Genomic DNA, 20,399 nt, shown 5'->3' on the forward strand with positions numbered 1-20,399 from the left:
GTCCCACGTCAGGCTCCCTGCATGGAGCCTGCTTCTCCCTCTGCCTGTGTCTCTCACGAATAAATAAATAAAATCTTTTAAAAAATAAAATAAAACAAGTAACAACAGGAGTATGGGATGAATTCACCTATATAAAATGCTTAGCGCTATGCCAAGCACAAGTCAATACCCAATAAATATTATCACATCCCCGTTTATCACCTAGCCAGCAGAACTCCAGCAGGTGACAGGTTAAGGAAAAAAAAAATACCTCTAAGGGGCAAAGCCATCAAGAAGAATCTCGGTAGTGTGAAATGCATAGCTTAAAGAGTAAAAATCAGCCTTTGTGACATTCACTCTTCGGGAGAGTGGCCTATATTAGTAGACCAGCAACTTGATACATGGACCAGAGCTTGCACCACTCTAGAATCAGCTAGTGCTGGCTAGGAAGAAACATGTAAAGAAGGTAACCCTGTGTTATAGGCTAGACACTACCCACTTTTTCCTTAATCTTTTCTTCTTCCTTCCCAGGGTCGGGGGCGGGGGGGTGTTGGGGGTTCTCCTGCAGGTACTTGATTTTCCAAGGTCCCTCACTTATTCATTGCAGCCTAGCCTCTTCTCCAGCTTCCTCCCCCTTCCACCTAAACCAATGGTCTTCAAATACCATTCCAGGTACCAAGGCTAGATCACCTGCATAAGAACCACATGAAGAGCTGTTAAAAATACAGCTTCTCAGAAGTTTCCACCCTCAAGGAATCTGATCCAGCAAATCAGAGATGGGGCCTGGTGACCCAATTTTTTTTTATAAGTTCCCCAGTAATTCTTAGGTATCATGAGATTTGGGGATTATACCAAAAATCAATTTTACCCCTCCTGTGGCCCAGTTGTTCCAGGCCTTTCTTTCCCCTGACTTATCTAAAAACCTCATTTGTATTTGGGCCCATGAATCATTAACCGGTGCCAACTTTACATTCTCCTTCCAAGATCTTATATAAAGGACATGTTAGATCATGAACTAAAATGAAAAATTTCCAGAGAAATGAAGGGATATTCAGAATCCCCCTCAGTCTGTTCTTTATAAATGGAGCTAACCCTATAAAACACTGTGGGCTCCAGCTCTCCTATCCTCTACCCACTTTCCTGGTAGAAAGGCCAATGTAGCCAAGAAGGACATTCAGCATTTGAAAGTTGGGAGACAAAGAGGTACCATCAATGTGCAGAGTCAACAGTGAACCCTGGACTGCGCATCAAAGGCCAGGTGCCACCCAGGGCACCTTAGATTATCTCACTCAGCATTCCCATCTATGAGTAAGTATTATCCCAGTTTACAAATTGAAAAATGGAGATGCAAAGAAATTTACTTGCCCAAATTCAGAGCGGACAAGTGGCTGAGCAGGACAGAAAAGAATGTTTCATAGGAACCAGAGCATCTGTGAGAGTGTGAAACATTAGATTCCCCAGAGAGAATATTTGGAAAAAAAGAAGACAAAACTTTCAAAAGGAGGAAGAAAGAAATTGCATAGCAAGAAACCAGCAGTGTCCTCCAGACTTTTCAGGTGGGAATTACTAAAACTAGAGCTTTGAGGCGTCTTTCTGACCTGTGGCATAGGACGTGCAGGGCCTTTCTGCTCTCCCATTTGGGCTAATACAGATGGGAGCAGGGCAACAAGAAGACTGCTACCTGGACTGGAGTTCTAAAAAAACTGAAAGAACCAATGAGCTCTTGAAGATGGCAAAGTGGCTGAGGCTGGCTTTATCCAGGCTGCCCAAGTTAGGACAATAGGGTCAAAGAAGCCAGTGGTTCTACGGAAACTTTGTCCAGGCACACTTATAATCTGAAACCACAATTCTTCCCCAAGTCCAGAAAGCATCTTAAGTAAATCAAAATGCACCAAGACCCATTTCAAGGTGTCAGAACTTCCCTTAAGCCTGATACTCATTTCTGTTCTCTGCCCTTCTAGTCCTTTTCCAAAACACTCTGCAGAGCTAGAACTGCAATTGAATACCTCCTCCTCAGAAATGTAGTCTGGAGCTGACTGACCTTGGATTGTTTTTCCTCCTGTTCAGTTTCAGAAAGGAGGTTGTCCCCAGCACACCTGTTTTTTATCCTGGGCCTAATGGAACAAGTCCTATGGCTGAACAGTCATTTTTAATTTCGACACTATCGTTAAGAACCAACACTTAATTCATGGGCGCTGCTAGCAATGCAAAAACTTCCTCTGTAAGATGGCTTTCCATTAGGATTTTCATCAGATTTTTAAAGAGATCAAAACATTCTCCTCAACCACCATTAGCCAGTTGTCCAGCCAGAAATGATCCAATGGAGACCGACAGTCTGTTTTCAGCTTGAAATAAACCTGATTCCAGTGACACACATGGGGGATGAGGTCTCCCTCCCACCCCAATTCACAATGCCTGATGAAACCCCCCAGGTCTCACAAATAGTCTTGCCATCCACTGGCAAGCCGAAAGGCTCATTCCTCTGCAGAGAATGGATGGCATTAATTCCCAAAGACTCAAAGCACAGCCTCTTTAAGAAGCCTCCATTTGGAAAAGATATTTAAGCAAAGCTGTGCTTGATGAAGTGAAATAGAATTAGCTGCTTCAGTGGCACAGGCTTCTCAGCTTCATTCTAAGGTAGGCTGGCTTGTTCGCTTCCAAGTGGAAAGAACTCAACAACAATAGATCACAGTTAACTGTGATCACGGCTCCGTGGAATTTCAGCTGGTGCCTGGGGTACACAGAGGTGCACTTACTATTCCCCAATCTGTCATCAACCTTTTGTACATTTGTTCCTAATCACAGGATACTGTTTCATCTTAATGAACTGTTTTCTTAGCATATTACGGTTGGTCATTTCAGCACATCTAATGGCCCATTTGGTAGGTTAAATTACAATTAGGGTCCCTTGGTTTTTATTTCCCAGCAAGGCCTGGAGGGGTTTGATAGCTGTCCCCTTCCCACTACTCATTTTCAAGGACAGAATCACTAAAAAACAGAAGCACAGACATACCTGTTGCAGTCGATGTGGAGCAGGAGATGAGAGGCACTGACAGACAGCGCGACCTTATGCCACTGTCCATCTGCCAGCCGGTACGGAAGGGCCTCGGTCCTAGGCTTCCCATTATGCATATAGTGGTATCGGATCTCATCCCTCAGACCACTGCTCTCCAGTTCAAAATAGCTACATGTAAAAGAAACAGGAATTTGATTTTAGTTCTGGAACTCACAGTCATCAATCCTAGCTTCTTCACTACCACCTTTCTCAGCATCTGTAAGTAGCTACACATGGACACAAAGATCTGCTAACCAAAAATCAATTGTACTACATGGAATCCAATTCACCTACTGTTGGAGAACCTCACCATGACACATTGAGCCTCCAAAATGGAGAATGACTGATCCACTGTGAAGTGATCTCCACAAGCTAATTACCTAAGCTTGGCGCAGAGTCTCTTCCAATACTTAGAAGTACAGTTCAGAACCCTCTATTGTCTAAAAAAAGGCTATTCATGTGGAATGGACTTAAGGATGCTTATTTTTATTACTGCCATATTTACATTTTCAAGAATTAAAGGAAAGCAAATCACATTGAGTATCAGGAACTGAAAATAAATTGAGATAACTTTACTAAACACATTCCCCCCAAACAGCTTTAAGTGGACAATTCCTAGATAATGAGTAGGGAAGGGATGACTGAAGCTATTCACATGGGCCAGTATTTTAAATCATTGTGTCATGAAACATACAATTGAGTCTTTTCTTTCCCCCAGATTGTGGTCACGTTTTCCAGATCCATGAAAAACAGTACCACCGACACAGTCTGGACTTTTGTCATAAAGTGCAGAAGTTTGGGACATTCCTCAGGCAGGCTTCAGGGCTGATACTTTGAGTGGCAGACCATTTAGTCTAAGCCTCTTCTGAAATGTGTCATCATTGTCATTACATCAGGCCTAATCTCACTGCCAGGCATGACACTACGCATTTAACATACTATCTAACTCATCACCCTACACACCTAGAAGGCTGATACTATCCCTTTTTAAATATTAAAAAACTGAGGTTCTGGAATTCATCTATCCAAACCACAATTTAAACACAGATCTAAATTTGACAGCCCCCATGCTTTCTACCAGCTTGCTGTCCATCTCAGAGGCACAATGACCAACTAGTAAAGACAGCCTCAACTGGCATCCTCTCCCAGCAATTCATTTGTACAAATGACTCAAGAATGACCTGCCTATGTAGGGAAGGGCTAGGTTCTATCCCTAGATTTGAAAGGATCAGTTTCTCTTCTAATCAGCTGAGTTGGCCTAACCCCATTAGCCAGACCTTAATTTCACCTAAAACACAAAAAGCATTTCTATGAGCCCTGGTAGGAATAGATCATGAAACTCAGCCTCTATTATGCAGGACTTCCAAGTCACATGACAAAGAACTAATGCATATTTCCTGCTTATCTTTCACAGGGATCCTCCCAAGAGAGCACTGCTGAGAAAGACCACTTTGACCTACCTCACACTAGACAAAGAATCAGGCCCAAGGTCATAAACCGAGGTGGTTTCTTATACTACTGCAGCCAGCTCCTGGACTCAGGTACACACTTATTAGTAATATAATACATATTTTATAAGATTGCAAAATAGAAAATCCCTTAACACGGCAGATACTCATTTTAAGGGAATTCTCTAAATTGCTTCTAAGCAGCTAGAACATTGAAAGAATCAAAATCAGAGAATTTAAAAGGTCAGGAAGACCTTAGAGATTATCTGGTCATTCATTAATTTATTCAACATTTTGTTACTGAACACATGGTAAAGGGCTAAAAAAGGATTTAAAACATAGATCCTGTTCTCAAGATGCTTTGAGACTAGCAGAAAAGGACATAAAATGTGGCCCTAGTACAAAAAAGTCAGAAACAAATCGAAGACAAAGGAAGCTGTCATTTCATGTGCTAGGAATGGACCAGCTGCTTACATAAATGTCATCTCATTTAATTTCTTCAAGGTAGATGTTTTTTAATCCCTGTTTTACTGAGGAGTTCACTTGTGATTAGGGAAAGTACCTTACCCAGTTTCGGAATAGAAAGGCACCATGATTTTGTGTAAGAGACCTCACCAAGATCATCCTAAGAAATCTCTGAATTATTTCATTTAGACCAATAAGCTACTGCTCCAGGAAGGGATAGGATCCTAAAAAGGATGTCAAAGACAATTAAAAATGCTCTTATAGACCACCTGATAGAATTAAAAAAAAAAAAAAAGACAAAGGGAGGCAAATATGTTTAACCAGATTCAATCACTATTCCTGGGGTTATGACTTCATTGAGCAGGAGCTCTTGATAAGCATACCTTTTTTAAAAAAAATAATAAAAAAATTATTTTTTATTGGTGTTCAATTTGCCAACATACAGAATAAAACCCAGTGCTCATCCCATCAAGTGCCCCCCTCAGTGTCCGTCACCCATTCACCCCCACCCCCCGCCCTCCTCCCCTTCCACCACTCCTAGTTCATTTCCCAGAGTTAGGAGTCTTCATGTTCTGTTTCCCTTTCTGATATTTCCTGCTGAGTGAAATAAGTCAATCGGAGAAGGACAAACATTATATGGTCTCATTCATTTGGGGAATATAAATAATAGTGAAAGGGAATAGAAGGGAAGGGAGAAGAAATAGGTAGGAAAGATAAGCATACCTTTTAAAGATTACTCTACCAAGCACTGGATCCAGTGGTTACCTGGGGTAGTCTCAAACATACAGCTCAAAGAGAAGCAATCTGCCCTATTGTTAGGCAAAACGGATACCTAGGTCTTAGGGAAAAGTTTCCCATAGCATCATGCACACATTCAAGAAGTGCTGTATTTCAAACTTAGATCAGGTCAAGATGAGGTTTTTGTTTTTTTTAAGTACATCAGATAACTGCTGAAGTGGTCCTCGACATGGCAAGGACACTGCATGGCTAACTCTACCTGGGTGAGATGGTTTCATGCATGCTGGGAGGGGAATAAGGCAGTATTTCCAGATCTTCAAAGCAACTTGGAGGCCTGATGACCCTTGGCTATCACCTGGAGGGAAGACTCATGATTTGCAGTGGAGCCTTGATATTCAAAGTATGGTCCTTGTTATCCACAGTGTGGTCCACACACCAGCATCACCACCACCTGAGGAAATTCAGACTGTGCGGCTCCAACCAAGATTACATGAGTCAGAATCTCCATTTTAGTAAGACCCCCCCGCCCCCCGGATGATTCATGTGCACATTAAAGTTTAAGCAGCACTATAGCTGAGTATAGCAGGTGTCGCTTTACTTCCTGGCCAGCTGGTTACGGTAAGGGAGGCAGCAGTTTGGATGCTATGAGCAAGCAAGAGCCCTGCCGTGCTGGCAGGGAGAAGGAGGGGACTGGAGGTGATCATATGAAAGAGAATCTAGTAAGCTCTCTGCCCCTGACCAGTCCTCCTCCTTTAGCCTCAAGTGCTTAGAGTTCAACTGTGGATTTGGGGAAGTGCTCAACTGTATGAGTGATAAAAACCACCAGCCAGGGATCCCTGGGTGGCGCAGCGGTTTAGCGCCTGCCTTTGGCCCAGGGCGCCAGGATCGAGTCCCACGTCGGGCTCCCGGTGCATGGAGCCTGCTTCTCCCTCTGTCTGTGTCTCTGCCCCTCTCTCTCTCTCTCTCTCTCTCTCTGTGACTATCATAAATAAATAAAAATTAAAAAAAAAAATCACCAGCCAGACTTGTAAGCAGCACTTCTCCCTTTAGCTTTGGGCTTCAGCCAAGTACTCAGCCAATGAACTATGGTGGCTCCCAGAAAAGTCATCCTGTGAATATTTGGAAACAGCAATGACATTCACAACCGAGTGCCTTTTTCAGACCAAACAACCCTAGCATCTTCCTTATAACCCTGTACACCACCTAGTCAACAAAGGCCCTCCTGGACATTGATTCTCTGCCTTACTCCTCTTTCCACACCCTCCCCCATGTTGCTCACCATGCTCCAGCTATAGGAAAATGAATTGGTTTTCCCTTTCAACATAGCCTCTAGCAATACGGACCATCAGGGCTGTGCACAACCACGAGTATATCCAATGCTCGCAAGGACCTTCCCATCATCTAAAACTGCAAACCATTTCACACAAAATGTCATGAAGGTGAGCTTTCCCACCCTGTATTTATACAGCTAGATTTTTTTTTTAACTCACACCCTTGCTTGGAGACCCTATCCCACCATCAGCGTTCGTAAAGCCCATCACTGAGTATTATGAACAGAGTAACTATGAAGTTTTACAATACTACCTGAATTTCATGCTATGTTGAAGAAAAAATTTAGGAAAAAATCCAATTACTTAGATCTAGATCAGCCAAGTTATTTTTTTCAACTTTTTGTCCTTTTCCCCAAAACTTATTCTAAGGGAACCATTTTTTAGTTTATTAGACAAAAGAAATTAAGGATTTGAACTTCATACAGCTGTAAGTGGCAGGACTCGAACCCCAGTCTGGTAGATGCTCTCAATAGCAACACCCCATTACTTTCTACTATGTAAGAGTCTTTAAATATATTACCACATCTCGTTTTGCCAACAATCTTAAGTGGTAGATATTAAATTCACGTTTTAAGGTAAAAACCGGGTTCAAATTGATACAGTGCCTTGCCCAAAGTCATGTAACTCCTAAGACTTAAACCCACGTTTACTGAGTTCCAGGATTCACATTCTTCTCACTACATTGTATTCTTCTCCAGGTACAAGGATATGATCTCAAAGTCAGAGGGCAAGAGAATTCAGATAGACTCCACCCCCAGCCTTGGTCCCCAAGATGCTCCCATCCTGGCAAAGAATGCTCCAGCAGACTCAAGTGCCAGCCCTCATTCCTCATGCCATGATAAAGTTCTCAGCATTTTTTTTTAAATGCTGTGGGTTTCACACAGAATCTCATTTCCCCTCTTCTGGTTCTTTGCCTACTGCTGGTTAAGGAAGAGAAGCTGCCAAACATGCTAGGAAGCTATACGGTGTCCCACCTCCAGCCAGGAGTCTGAAGGACTGTGTGTACTTTTTGGGGGGGAAAAAAGGCAATAGCATAATTTGAAGTAATATCGCCAGAACACTGGCCCAAGGTTACCATGACTTGATGTCAACCTTACAACCTGCTTCAAACCATGAGGTCTTTGGCAAATATATCCCTGCCCCTCTGTACTTCGGTTTCTCCTATCCATTAAATGATCAGATCTGAGCCTCAACACCCCAGCATTCCTTGGAGAAGCTTTAGGTTCTAACGCACAGGAAACAGACTAAGCACCAGAAAAGCTTCACTCTGTTGTATAATTTAGAGTTTCCCATAAGATTTCATTTAGATAAAAGAGATGCACTTCCAAAGATAGTCTAAAACCAGTTAACTAAGTAATCTTTAGGGTCCAGCTTATGTCTAGATTTTTGTAATTCATTTAATACTCTGAGAAGTATCCATGGTGATGAAGCTATTGCTAAGCTAAAAATAGAAGCGGCAGGAGACAGGAATACAGTCCTCTCCCATCTCGTGTAGAGCACACACCCACATTGCACGGTCCGGTTGTTTTGCCAATGGTATTTTCCAAAAAACTCTAATATTGTCTACCACCTCACATGTTCCATAATGTAATCCTGATTCTCTTCCAATTGAAAGGTTTGGATGTGTCCCCTCCCCTGGATCTGGGAGGGCTTGTAAGTGCCTTAAGGGCAGAAGTAACGCTTGGTCACTTTCAAAGCTGAGCCTTCAAACCTCATGCAGTTTCCATCTTGTTTTCCAGAACACTTGAGCCTGAAGCCCTGACCCACTGTGGAAGAGGTCTAACTACCTGAGGATGCCATGCTATGAGGAAGCCCAGACCACACTAGAAAGCTTCATGGAAGCGCTCTGGTTCAAAGCCCCAAACGGGATCCTACCCAACACCAGTATAAACACCAGATGCATAAACGGAAACACCTCCAGATGGTTTCCCCGGCTGTCCACTCTTCCCAGCTGAAGCCACGAACACTGTAGAATAGAGACAAGCTATCCCTCTGGACTCTGTCAAATTCCCGACCCACAGAATCTGCAAGCATATTAAGTTGGGGACAGTTTGTTACACATCAGTAGACTTTGGGACACTAACTTCTGCATGCTGCTTTAGATCTTTCAGAACAAACTATAATTTAGGTATGCACCTATTAAGTGCCCAGGGTCATTGGCCAGATGATCAAATCTCATTGTGCCAATTTTCTGCTTACAGTCCCACAGATGATGCACTATCTTCTATCAAATATGGAATTCTGCTTGCCAAAAGCAGCATAGTATCAACAGATCACCATCTCTTAAAATGCCTATTTCTTAGAAGCTATTTAAAGGATTGAATACCAAAGAAATACGCTACTCTCTTTCTCAGTAATCCATTATGTCTCTTGTATCAGGTCCCAGTAGGTTGGCCTCAAAATCCATGCTTACTGAACTGGAAGTGGTCACCTCAGTGGTCCCTTTATAAATCCGCGATCCTCTATAGGCCGAAGTCCCCCACCCAGCCCGCAGAGCTCTCTGACCAAGTTAAGAAAAAACCTGATTTGCCTGAACAAACATCCATCGCTCCCAAATTCTACTTCCTCTACTCAGAGCAACACGAAGTAGTAGAAACAGTGGAAAATATGTGCCTAATATACAAGGGGCTTCGGAGTGTTCAATCTTTGCCTCAGGCATGGAACCCCTGCATAAATACCGACAAGGTGCACCATCTTCCTAAACCCCACTTTCATCTACCAGGAAAGAACATCTACTTCAAGGGTTTCTTCTCAGAAAAAAAATAAAAAAAACATGATACCATGTTTGCAAGTTTCCTACAAAGTGCCTAGTGTCCACCAGGGATCAGGATTGCCCTTCTTCCCGCCTCCGAGGTATGAAGCTGCTGAAAGGGTACACACATCCCACCTTCCTCTCTTGTTTAGACTCGACCTGGTGATCTTATTTGCAGTTGTAAACTTACCTATTAGTTCTGTACTCAACCCTCTCAGCAAACGTCCAGCAAGATATTAACAGTGACAGTAATTACAAATTGCCTGCTATTGAAAATAAAACCTTCACTGTTAAATGTAAAAACAAGCTTCTTTATTCCTACTCAGAACAGTTCCACTGCAGTCTTTAAAAGCATGGGAGGAGCTGCGCTGTTCTTACCGAATTAAGGGCTGGCTCCTACCTTTCTCACATACTAAGTGGCAGGAGAAAAGACACACAATCTTGCAAAGTTGGGAAATTTCTTTTCCCAATTAAAAAAAAATTAAGATAAAAGAAAACAATGAGCTAGCTGATGTAAAGAAGAATGCAATGTTGGTGTTTTTTTTTTTTTTTTTTTTTTTTTAACTACAGAGGACTTTAAAATACAGTCGAAGTATTAAATAAAGAAGCCCAAGGCAAGGAGCTAGAAACACACAACTACATCTTATTTGAAGCCTACAGTATAGCTCCTTGTCTCCAGGAACTCAAGAGATGTCGGACTATCAAGAACTAGGGGGATCCCTGGGTGGCGCAGCGGTTTAGCGCCTGCCTTTGGCCCAGGGCACGATCCTGGAGACCCGGGATCAAATCCCACGTCAGGCTCCCGGTGCATGGAGCCTGCTTCTCCCTCTGCCTGTGTCTCTGCCTCTCTCTCTCTCTCTCTCTCTCTCTCTCTCTCTGTGACTATCATAAATAAATTAAAAAAAAAAAATTAAAAAAAAAAAAAAAAAAAGAACTAGGAAAAAGGATCCAAAGTAGTTGTAGTTCTGGCAAACATATATATAGCACTTTCTAAACTTTTAAGTTTTCTTAAAGGAATATTATTCCCAAACAAAAAATATAAAGAGTCTTCACTTTTCTTAAGTTTTAAGTTTTTAATTTAAATTTTTTATTTCCACGGTTCAAAAAAATTTCTCTTTATTAAACAGTACCCAATGTATCTCATAGGCAACCACTGTTATCCCTGTCATGTATATCCTTCAAAGTTTTGGTGTTTTGGGTTTTAAATTTTAGAGTATAGTTTCAAATTGCAAAAAAAAAAAATAGAGTTCTCATATAAGCCTTATCCGATTTCTTCCTATTAACATTTCACATCTATATGGTACATTTCTCACAGTAAATGAACCAATATGAATACACTATTATCCAAAATCAACACTTCAGTTAGATTGCTTTAGTTTTCACCTAATATCCTTTTGTATTCTGCAATCTTATCCAGAAGAGGACATCAGATTCAATCGACAGGTCTCGTTAAACATCTTTTAGTGGTGACGGTTTGGACTTTGTTTTTCAGGACCTTGAAAATTGAATATTACTAATGAGGAATTTTATAGAATTTCCCCCAAATGTGATTTGTCTGGTGTCGTCTCATGTTTAGATTTGGGTTGCAGGAGGGCGCCTGGGTAGCTCAGCAGTTGAGTGTCTGCCTTTGGCTCAGGGCATGATCCTGGAGTCCCGGGATCGAGTCCCACATCAGGCTCCCTGCATGGAGCCTGCTTCTCTCTCTGCCTAGGTCTCTGCCTCTCTCATGAATAAGTAAAATATTTTAAAAATAGATTTGGGTTGTAGATTTGGGGAATGAAGTATAATTCTCATGACATATCAAAAATACAAATTATCAGCATGGCTTACTATAACACGACTTTTTTTATACACAGAACTTCCTCCTTATCCTGCTGCTTCATTAAAAGTATATAAATGTGCAACATATTTTTGTGCATGGATTTTGGATCCTGTAACCTTACTGAATTCAACGATCAGTTCTAGTAGTTTTTAGTCAAGTCTTCACAATTTTCTATAGATAGTATATCGTGCAAATAGTGAAAGTTTTACCTTTTTTATCAATTTAGATGCTTTTTTATTTTTCCTTATGTGATTATTCCTCAAAAAAATTAAAGTTACCATATGATCCAGTAATTCCAGTACTGAGTACTTACCCAAAGGGGGAAAAAACACTTATTTGAAAAGATTAATGCATCTCTATATTTATTACAGTATTTGCTATAGCCAAGATATGGACACTTAAGTTGCCTCCACATATTAATGGAGAAAGACATAGTGTATATGTACACAGTGGAATATGACTCAGCCACAGAAGAGTGAAATCTTGCCATTTGCAACAACATGGATGGACCTAGACGGTATTATGCTACCTGAAGTTAGAAAAACAAATACCATATAATTGCCTTCATGTGGAATTTAAGAAAATGAAGACAGATCAAAAAAAAGTAGACTTTTCATTTTTTTTCTTTTTTTTATCGGAGTTCAATTTGCCAACATATAGCATAACACCCAGTGCTCATCTCATCAAGTGCCCCCCTCAGTGCCCGTCACCCAGTCACCCTCACCCCCCGCCCACCTCCCTTTCTACCACCCCTTGTTCGTTTCCCAGAGTTAGGAGTAAAAAAAAAAAAAAAAAAAAGTAGATTTTTAAATATAGAGAACTGATGGTTACCAGAGGGACGGTGGGTAGGAAATGGGTGAAATAGAGGATTAAGAGTACATTACCTTGATCAACACTGAGAAACGTACAGAATTGTTGAATCTTTATACTATACACCTGAAACTAATAACAATTATACTTGATTTTAAAAATTGGAGAAGGTGAGAAAGGTGCTTCAAGAAGGGGATATACAAAGAAGAGGAAAAGGAAGTGCATTTAGCACTTAGGTTACCGAAAAGAACAGGAATGGATAGCACTGAGGAGGTGTGTAAGCAGAGCGCAGAGGAGTTGGGAAACAACCGAAAGTTCAAATGGTGCTGGATTCCTAGAACCCATCTCTGACATTTGGCCTTTACCTTGCACCCTAGCTGTTCTCAAATCATTTTCTGTTGGGACAAAGGGTGATTTCACAGGCATGGAAGACTCCAACAGGTGTCCATTTCTGATATATTTACCCCTAATCTCAGTCCTTTCTCCCTCCTGTCAAAGCACTTCAGATCAGTGGCTCTAACGTACCCTGAATCCACTCCAATACATTAGGGGACTTTTTAACATAAATGAATCACAAATTTTTATCTCCAGTGTAGGCCTATCTACTGAGCTTTATACTTGAATAGCTAACTGTCCATTCAACTCCACTTTGATCTTTCAAATTTAGTGAACTCAAGACATAACTTTCCTCCCAAACATGGTCCTCAGCCACTATAACCTACATCAAAATGAAAGCATGATAGGTGAGCACAGTCTTCAATACTTCTCTCTCCTGTGCCTGATGTACAACCCACTGTCAAGTCATATGGCTTCCACTCCTGGGTACTCTATTTCTCACCTCCTCCACTGCTACCCTCCTTATCTAAGCCACCATCGCCTCTTACTAGCAATTGTATAGCCTTACAAATAGTCTACTTAAATCCACTCTGTTACCTTCCAATCCATTCTACCGCCAAAGTCATTTTTTAAAAAACAAAAATCCAACCCCTTCTAATCACCCCCCTATACCCTAAAGTTACAAAAATCAGTAATTTCATGGCTATGGAGCTTAGTACTAGAATTCTTCAACAATTCTCCGGCCCCTGCCTACCTGTGTCCAGTTTCCACTTGTGCACTCTCCATACCACCTTCTTTCATGTCTTTGAACATACCCTCTTCCCTCCCAACCAAAACACAGCACTTATACATTCTACCTTGTATCCAGAAGCCTCTTATTTTGTTTACCTGGTTAACTTCTACTCATCCTTCTCTTATCACTTTGTAGGCCACCTAACCAAGAGGACTTCACTGATATTCACATTTCCCACCATTCCCCAGGATTTTTCATGGGACTATATTCTATCACAGTACTTGTTTCTAAATAAGCATTTTTTAAATATTAGCCTTCTCCACTGAATTAAAAGTCTTATGAACATACTGACCATGTCTGGTTTTGCTCATCACTGTATCTTCAGAGTCTACCATAGATCCTAGCATATAAGACTTAATATTTTTGGAATACATTAATAACTGGTTTTTATTAACAGTAATAAATCATGTACGGGACATCTCACGGCTGATTGTGATAGATCAAACAGCTTTAACACTGAAGTAGAGAATCACTGTTGTAGAAAACAAGTCTCCCAAAGTAATTCAATAAAAGCATCGTTAATTAATGATTTTATAATAGCTAATATTTATCAAGTTCTTACCACATACCAGCTTCACACTTTACTTACAATATTTCAGTGAATTTTTGTAACAATCTAATAAATGGGGAACTATTATCTTCATTTAACAAGAAATAAACTCACATTGAAGTAACATGATCAAAGACAAAGCTAGAACCATGATGTCTGAGCCGGATTCCAATAACAAAACAATGAGAATCAAAAGAGATTCATCTGATCTGTCTTATAACTGAAACAATCACAAGAGTCACTGGGAAGGCTGATGTCATGGGCAAAGAATTGCACTGCACAAGGCCAGCTAGCCCTCTGGGTTAGAAACAGATACTTGAACAGGCCCAGGTAAGAACCTTCCTTTGTCTCAGGTGTTGGTGGCTCTAAATACTGAAGGCTGAGAGTGACTTTCACAGGAAACATAGTCTAGTGACCTAACTGCTTCTGTTATCAAGAATTGAGCTTTCAATATAGTGAGGTATGTTGCATGTAACATGCTCACAATGGGATTTTTAAGAACTCAGTAGAATCACCAATGGATCAATGAAGCAATCAAAGATCAAAAAAATATATTAAGATAAATGAAAACACAATGGTCCTAAATCTTTGGGAAACAGTGAAAGTAGTTCTAAAGAGGGAAATATACAGCAATATAGGCCTACCTTAGAAATAAGGACAAGCTCCAATAATCTAAACTTAGACCTAAAGAACTAGAAAAAGCCCCCCAAAGTTAGAAAAAGGTCAGAGCAGAAATAAATGACAGAGACTTAATAGAAAAAAAAAAATAAAACCAAGAGCTGCATCTTTGAAAAGATAAAATTGATAAACCCTTAGCCAGGCTCAAAAAGAGGAAGGACCCCCCCCCAAAAAAAAAAATCAGAAACAAGAGAAAACAGACAACATAGAAATATAAAGCATTATAAGAGACCACTACAAAGAATACACCAATGAATAAGACAACCTAAAAGAAATGGACAAATTCCTAGAAACATATAACCTTCCAAAACCAAACCAGGAGAGGGATCCCTGGGTGGCGCAGCGGTTTGGCGCCTGCCTTTGACCCAGGGCGCGATCCTGGAGACCCGGGATCGAATCCCACATCGGGCTCCCGGTGCATGGAGCCTGCTTCTCCCTCTGCCTATGTCTCTGCCTCTCTCTCTCTCTCTCTCTCTCTCTCTCTGTGTGACTATCATAAATAAAAATTAAAAAAAAAAAAAACAGGAGAAACAGAAAATCTGATCAATTGCAAGTAACAAAATTGAACAGTATTCAAAAAACTTCTGAAAAACTAAAAGTCCAGAACCAGATGGATGTACTGGTGAATTCTACAAAACCTTCAAAGAATTAACACTTACTCGGGCAGCCTGGTTGGCTCAGTGGTTTAGTGCAGCCATCAGCCCAGGGCGTGATCCTGGGGTCCTGGGATGGAGTCCTGTGTTGGGCTCCCTGCATGGGGCCTGCTTCTCCCTCTGCCTGTGTCTCTGCTGCGCCCACCCCACCCCCCCGCGCCGTTTCTCATTAATAAATAAATAACATCTTTAAAAAAAAAAAGTTAACACTTATTCTTCTCAAACTATTCTGAAAAATAAAAGAGGAAGAAAAGATTCCAAACACATTCTACAAGGCCAGGATTACCCCAATCCTAAAACCAGAAACATCACCAAGAAGAACTATAGGCCAATATCCCTAATGAACATGAGACATAAAAATCCTCAAAAGATATTAGCAAACTACATACAGCAATATACTAAAAAGATCAAGTGGAGATGTGTTTGGGGGACACAAAGACAGTTCAGTATTTTCAGAAGGAGTGTGACATACCACATCGATAAAACAAAGGATAATCACAATCATCTTAATAGATGCAGAATATACACCAGAGAAAATTAAACATTCATTTATGATTAAAAACTCAACAAGGTTGGGTTAGAGGGAATACACCTCAACATAATAGAAGCCATTTATGAAAAACCCATAACTAACATCATACTCAGTGAAAAACAGAGCTTTTCCTCTAAGATCAGGAACAAGAATATAAGAACGTCTACTCTTGCCACTTTTGTTCAGTATAGTACTGAAAAATCTCAGCCACAACAATCGAACAAGAAACACGAGGCACCCTTATTGGTAAAGCAGTTAAACTGTCACTATCTGCAGATGACATGACACTATGCTAGAAAATCCTAAAGACTCCACCAAAAAGTAACTAGAATAAATGAATTCAGTAAAGTTTCAGGATACAAAACTACCCGGATACCAGTAGTGCTTCTATACACCAATAACCAAGTAAAGGACAAAACAATTCCATTTAAAATTGCACCCAAAGATACTTAGAAATAGAACTAACCAAGAAAATAAGAGACCTGTGCTAAAAAGACCTGAAAATTAGCAAAAGAAACTAAAAATGATGGGAAGAAATGGAAAGATATTCCATGCTCATGGAAGAATTAGTATCATTAAGATGTCCAGACAACCCAAAGCAATCTATAGCTTTAAGACAAGCCCTATCAAAACCCCAACAGCATTTTTTTACAGAGCTGAAACAAGTAATCCTAAAATTTGTATGGAGCCACGAAAGGCCATTTGTTACATCATGCACAAAAATAGTGGTTTAAAGACCTAAAGGCCTGAAGCCATGAAACTCGTAAAAGAAAACACAGGCAGCAATCTCTTGGCCCTTGGCCTTAGAAACATATTTATGGATAGAGCTTTTCAGACAAGAAAAACAAAAGCAAAATAAACTACTGGAACTGCATAAAAATAAAGAGCTTTTGCAGAGCAAAGGAAACCAAGAAAACAAAAAAGCAACCTAGTGAATGGTAGTGTGTTTTGTTAATCCTGGTCTCCCCACTAGATTGTAAACTCCACGAACACATGGACCATGTCTTCGTAATTTCAGAGCTAACCACAGAACCTGGCATATGGCAGAAACTTATGCAAGGACACTCACAAACCTCTGGTTCTTATTAATAGTAATGTGCTGCGTGTGGCACACCTCACAGATAATGATGTATCAAACTGCTTTGACACTGTAGTTGAGAATCACTAATGTAGAAGAAAAAGGTTTCTTAGGAAAGGGATTCAATAAAAGCAATACTGAAATGGTTGACATTTGAGGGTTTTTTTTTCATATAAAATAAGTAAGTTTATTAACTTAGAGGATGGAAAATACAGAGGTAGTCACAGTTTTGGATTTATCAAGTATCTACTGCTTTTGGTCTGCCTCTCTGTTTTGCCATCCAATGTGTTGTGTTCAACCCAAAGCTGGCTTTCTTCGAAGTCCTAGAGAGGCTTCCAAAAGTAGCTATTTGCTTTCTTGAAAATGCCCAAGGAGAATGAATGCTTTCTTCATTCATTAAGTGATCTCAGCTAAGTGTCAATCTTCTTGGCCAATAGAATGCCACGTGCTGGTAGTCTGTATGTCAACTATACTCAAATGTTACATTAGTTTCCGGGTGCACCACTTAATGATTCAACAAGTTTATACAACGAGCTATGTTTACAAGAGTAGCTACCATCTATCCCCAATAATTGCTATTAGATCTGTTACTTAAGCTGTGTGCTTTGCTCCCATAACTTACTCATTCCATAACTGGAAGCCTGTATCTCCCACTCTCCTTCACCCATTTTGCCCAACTCCCCATCCTCCCTCCCCCTCCCTCTGGCAACCACCACTTTGTTCCATCTTTAAGAAGGATTCTTTTGCTTGTTCATTTTTAAAATCCCACTTAGGAGTAAAAGAGGGTATTTTTCTCAGACTTCTGTCATTTAGCTTAATACTCTCTAGGTCCATCCATTTTGTCTCAAACAGCATAATCTCCTTTATGGCTGCATAATTCCACTGTACACATATACACACTAAACCTTATCTATTCATCTATTGATGGACACGCAGGTTGCTTCCAGATCTTGGCTACTGTAAATAGTGCTGCAATAAACACAGGGGTGCCCATCTCTTTTTGGATTAGTGGTTTTGTTTTCTTTGGGTAAATATTCAATGGTGGAATTACCGGATCATGCAGGGTTTTAGTTTTTTTTTGAGGAACCTCCGTACAGTTTTCCATAGTGGCTGTACCAATTTACATCTCCACCAACAGTTCAGGAGGGTTTTTCTTCATATCTTTGTCAACAAATTTCTTGTCTTTTAGTCACTGACAGGCGTGAAGTAATAATTCTGTGGTTCTGATTTCTATTTCCCTGATAATTGGGGACAGTGGGCATCTTTTCATCCCTCTGTTGGCCATCTGTAGGTCTTTGGACAAGTGTTTTTTTATATCCTCTGCCCAATTTTATTAAGATTGCTTTTTGGTGTTATAGAAGCTCTTCATGTATTTTAGATATTAGGCCCTTATCAGATCATTTGCAAGTGTCTTCTCTCATTCAGTAGGTCATCTTTAATTTTGTTGATGGGTTTCCTCTGCTGTGCAGCTTTTTTTACTTTGATGCAGTCCTATTGTTTTGGTTTCCCTTGTCTTAGGAGACTTTTCTAGAAAAATGTTAAGGCCCATGTCAGAAAAGACTGTCTTTTCCCTATTGTGTATTCCTACTCTGCCATAGATTAACTGGCCATATAACCACGGGTTTATTTATGGCTCTCTACCCTGTTTCATTGATCTATGCCTCTATGTGTGTGCCAGTACTGTTTTGATTACTACAGCTTTGTAGCGTATCTTGAAATCTGAATTAGGATACCCCCAGCTTTGTTCTTCTGTCTCAAGATTGCTTCAGCTATGCAAGGTCTTATGCAGTTCTATACCCATTTTAGGGTATCTTCTAGTCTTGTGGAAAATGCTGTTGGTATTTTGTTAGGGGTTGAATTGAATTGGTAAACTACATTGGGGAGTACGGACATATTTCTAGAGGGGTGAGAGGCAGAGGGAAAGATAGACAATCTTCAGCAGGCTCCACACCCTGCATGGACACAGGGCTCAATCTTACAACCTGGAATCATGATCTGAGCTGAAATCAAGAGTCAGATACTTAACCCACTGAGCCTCCAAGGCACCCAGTAGTATGGACATTTTAACAATATTAATTCTTCCAACCCAGGAGAGCAAGGCAGTATCTTTCCAGTTGTTGCAAATGATACATCCAGTAGGAAATTAATATCCAAAATATATAAAGAACTTATACAATTCAACACCCAAAATAATCCAGTTTAAAAAAAAAATGGGCAGAGAACTTGAATAGAGTTGTTTTTTTTTTTTTTAAAGAAGACCTACAGATGGCCAACACATGAAGAGATGCTCTTCACCACTAATCAGGGAAATGCAAACCAAAACCACAGTGAGGTATCACTTCACTCTAGTCAGAATCAGTATCAAAAATAGAAATAACAAGTATTGATGAAGATGAAAAAAAAAAAAACAGGGAAACTTTGTGCACTTTTGGTAGGAATGTAAATTGATACAACCACTGTGGAAGACAGTATGGAGGTTTCTCAAAAAATTAAAAATAGAAATACCATATGATCCAGTAATTCTACTACTAGACATTTACCCAAAGAAAACAAGAGCACTAATTTGAAAAGATACACACACCCCAGAGTCTCTTACGGCAGGATTTATAATAAGATATGGAAGCAACCCAAGTGTCCATAATAGGTGAATGAAGTAGTATATTTACACTATGGAATACAAGTCAGACATAAAAAATGAGACCATGCCATTTGCAACAACATGGATGGGCCTAGAGTATTATGCTAAGAAATACTTTATTTTTTACTTACACATGGTATCTAACCAGACTCAAACACAGAACAAACTAATAGTTGTCAGAGGGGAGGTGGGTGGGAGATGGACCAAATAAAGAATACACAAGTACAAATTTCATATTATAAAGTAAGTCCTGGAGATGCAAAGTACGGCGTAGGGAATATCGTCGATAATACTGTAACAACAATATATAGTGACAGATGGCAACTACCCACTTCTGGTGAGCATTGAGTAATGTATAGAATTGCCAAATCGTCCTTGTACACCTGAAACTAGTAACACTGTCATTTATAGCCCAATAAAAAATTACAATAAATGTTAAATTGAAGATAGCTGTGTACTATGAAGGAAAGGAACATGCTTCTATGACTAAACCAAATCAGTGTAAGTCACCCTGAGATAAGGCCATCCAGGCTGAGGGTAAATCCACATTTTGTAAACTATCTCATGAACTTGAGGGTAACTGAGAAGAATCGTGTTTAGGGATGAGCCTAGAAGATGGGGATCAGCTGGGCTTTTCTGTTTCCCCATGATAGGGCACTCAACACATGGTGGGCTACATGGTAAATTCCTCAGGGGGCCAAGAAGAGGCATGTGAAAGATTCCCAGCTGGCCCACTGGCCG

General features: G+C 40.3%; 1 protein-coding gene across 2 annotated transcripts in view; it reads right to left on the reverse strand.

Annotated features, from left to right (window-relative positions):
• Window positions 1–20,399, reverse strand: part of NELL1 (neural EGFL like 1) — an 812,319-nt gene that overhangs the window by 688,130 nt on the left and 103,790 nt on the right. For both annotated transcript variants that reach the window (XM_077866205.1, XM_077866204.1), the window contains exon 4: window positions 2,993–3,163. In XM_077866205.1, coding sequence (XP_077722331.1) covers window positions 2,993–3,163 — 171 coding nt within the window. The remainder of the gene's footprint in view (window positions 1–2,992; window positions 3,164–20,399) is intronic.

This window comes from Canis aureus, chromosome 23 (assembly GCF_053574225.1).
Source record: "Canis aureus isolate CA01 chromosome 23, VMU_Caureus_v.1.0, whole genome shotgun sequence".
In the NCBI taxonomy this organism is placed as follows: Eukaryota; Metazoa; Chordata; class Mammalia; order Carnivora; family Canidae; genus Canis; species Canis aureus.